Below are 3,066 nucleotides of genomic sequence, written 5' to 3' on the forward strand. Positions count from 1 at the left end.
CTTACATTTCTTTATATGCGGTTGGATTCCAATCTCAGTTGCACTTGTGTAAATCCACATGAAGCTGATGCAATTTAACCTGGTGTAATTGTGAAACACGTGGTATGTTTTTAGGAGTGGTTTGTTTTTGTTTGTGTGTTTGTTCGTTGTGTGTCTGTGTCTGTTTCTCAGCTACATCTATCAAATGGTGCAAATTTGTCTTTGAATCTGCTCTGATAGAAGACAGCTGGATAAACCTTCGTGCAAACCTCAGCCTCTTTAGTGTTTTGGTGTGTGCCTATGGGGTGTGTTTATACTGCATGTGGCAAGTGTAATTCCCTGCTCCGGTGACCTGCACACTCTGTCTTTGAGCTATGGAGATATGGTGCTAAAAAAGCAGTGTAGCCTGGGCAGCACAGACTAGCTGGCAGAGCTCAATCCCATCTGAGATCCTAGGTACGTCCACAGGCGGCCAATCCAAAGGGCTGCGTGTGCTGCCGTGTTCTCTCTGCTAATTTTATCCTGCTATCTTGATCCAAGCAAGTGTGTGTACCTCTACCCAAACTGGGAATTACACCTCCCAGCTGCAGGGGAGACGTACCCGTGGTTGAACTCTCAATAGTTTTCATTTCCAATCTACTGATTTTTTGTTATGTCTTCTAGGTTTCTTGATATGACACTGAAGGGATAAAGATTTCAACATCCCAGCCTAAAGGTCTTTCTTTAAAGTTCAAGAGAGATTAAGGGAATTAGAGGGGACATTTCTGTGATCAGTAGGGTTCTATGCTCTTGGTTCACCTGTATTGGAAGCTCAACCTCTTAATTATATTAGGCTTCCTCTGTTTATTAACAACTTCATTCTTCTAGTGGAGAGATGCAGTTGTATGAGGTTACCTGCTCCAGGTTTCTGCTAGTGTATCCAACAGCACAAACTGACAGCGTGCACTCCATCAGTATTTAATGGTTTTCTTTTTCTAGATACAGATTATGGAGAAAGCAGAAGGAAGAAATCAAACACCAATCGTGGAATTCATCCTTTTAGGATTTGGGAATGTCCCTGAACTGCAGCCCCTTCTCTTCCTCGTGTTTCTAGTGATCTTCATTGTGACTGTGGCAGGGAACATTCTCATTGTTGCACTAGTTGTGACTGATTGCCACCTTCACACCCCCATGTACTTCTTCCTGGGGAACTTGTCCTGCCTGGAGATCTGCTACACCTCCACCTTGCTACCCAGGCTGCTGGCCAGCCTCCTGACTGGGGACAGAACCATTTCTGTTAAGGGCTGCATTTTGCAAACATATTTCTTTGGTATTCTGTCAGCTACAGAATCTCTCCTGCTTGCGGCAATGTCTTATGATCGGTACTTAGCGATATGCAATCCACTCCGTTATGCTGCTCTGATGAATGGCAGGGTTTGTTGCCAGCTAGTGGCAGGATCCTGGATAAGTAGCTTTCTAGGCTGCACCACAATAAATATTTTCTTGTTCGAATCAAAGTTTTGTGATTCAAAAGGAATTGACCATTTCTTTTGTGATTTTTCACCCGTGATAAAGCTGTCCTGTGGCGATACCCAGGCTGTGCAAGTGCTGACATTTATTGTCTCTGCCATAGGGACATTTGTGCCATGTCTACTGGTCCTGACATCCTATATTCGTATCATCACCACCATCCTGAGAATCCCTTCCACCACAGGGAGGCAAAAGGCCTTTTCCACCTGCTCCTCTCACCTCATTGTGGTTATAGTTTACTATGGGACACTGATTACTGTCTATGTGGTTCCAACAGCTAACACTCACAAGGTCCTACACAAACTCTTCTCTGTCTTCTACACAGTCCTGACTCCCATGATCAACCCTGTCATCTACAGCCTGAGAAACAAGGAGGTCACTGAGTCCCTGAGAAAAGCTATTCTTAAACTGATTGCTTTCAGAAAAGACATAGAACCTTAAAGGACAAATTTTAGCATATAGTAAAATAGAAATGAACTGATATAGTTTCTTAGACATGACCCATTGGAGTCCTTGAGAATAGGAGAGTCCTTGAGAACCCCTCATTGAACTTACTTCATCCATTTTCTTTCTTTCTTTCTTTCTTTCTTTCTTTCTTTCTTTCTTTCTTTCTTTCTTTCTTTCTTTCTTTCTTTCTTTCTGATACTTTTTCAGCATTAATCTTTCATACATTTAATACACATTTCTTTATACAAAACTTGATACTGTAAAAAGAAAAGGAGTACTTGTGGCACCTTAGAGACTAACGAATTTATTTGAGCATAAGCTTTCGTGAGCTACAGCTCACTTCTTTGGATGTGATGATATCTTGATATTGTAAGAGACATTCTTTAAGAAAAATGTTTTCTTTTCCAGACACACATTTCAGTAAAGCACTCTGCTTCATGCATCCATACATTCATCCGTACATGAACACAAGTGCCCAAATTCTGCAAGGAGCTTAACATCTTTTGTGTGGCTCTGGGTCTCTTCCACTCCCACTGAAGCCAATGACATTCATTCTCCGCTGATTAGGATCCTCTGTTATCATTTTTCAGAGTGGTAGCCGTGTTAGACTGTATCAGCAAAAACAAAGAGGAGTCCTTGTGGCACCTTAGAGACTAACACATTTATTTGGGCATAAGCTTTCATGGGCTAGAACCCACTTCAACAGAAGCATGGAGTGGAAAATACAGTCAGCGGTATATATATAATAAGATGGAAGCTGCCTTACCGAGTGGAGGGTCAGTGCTAACGAGGCCAATTCAGTTAAGGTGGAAGTGGCCTATTCTCAGTGGTTGATTACTTCTGTAGTACTAAGGAGGCCAATGCAATCAAGGTGGACATCGCCCATTTCCAAAAGTTAACAAGAAGGTGTGAATATCAACTGAGGGAAAATTAGTTTTTGTAGTGACCCATCCACTCCCAGTCTTTATTCAGGCCTAATTTGGTGTCCAGTTTGAAAATTAATTCCAGTTCTGCAGTTTCTTGTTGAAGTCTGTTTTTGAAGTTTTTTTGTTGAAGAATTGCCACTTTTAGGTCTGTTATTGAGTGACCAGGGAGATTGAAGTGTTCTTCTACTGGTTTCTGAACGTTATA

General features: G+C 41.8%; 1 protein-coding gene across 1 annotated transcript; it reads left to right on the forward strand.

Annotated features, from left to right (window-relative positions):
• The first annotated feature begins 966 nt into the window (after positions 1-966).
• LOC144273896 (olfactory receptor 10C1-like) lies at positions 967-1,929 on the forward strand. The gene has a single exon (XM_077832611.1). It carries the CDS (start codon positions 967-969, stop codon positions 1,927-1,929), a length of 963 nt encoding a protein of 320 aa, XP_077688737.1.
• The last annotated feature ends 1,137 nt before the right edge of the window (positions 1,930-3,066 follow it).

Source organism: Eretmochelys imbricata, chromosome 13, assembly GCF_965152235.1.
Source record: "Eretmochelys imbricata isolate rEreImb1 chromosome 13, rEreImb1.hap1, whole genome shotgun sequence".
Taxonomy (NCBI): Eukaryota; Metazoa; Chordata; order Testudines; family Cheloniidae; genus Eretmochelys; species Eretmochelys imbricata.

Coding starts and splice junctions, on each gene's coding strand:
- LOC144273896 (XM_077832611.1), top strand. CDS start 967: ATGGAGAAAGCAGAAGGAAGAAATCAAACACCAATCGTGGAATTCATC.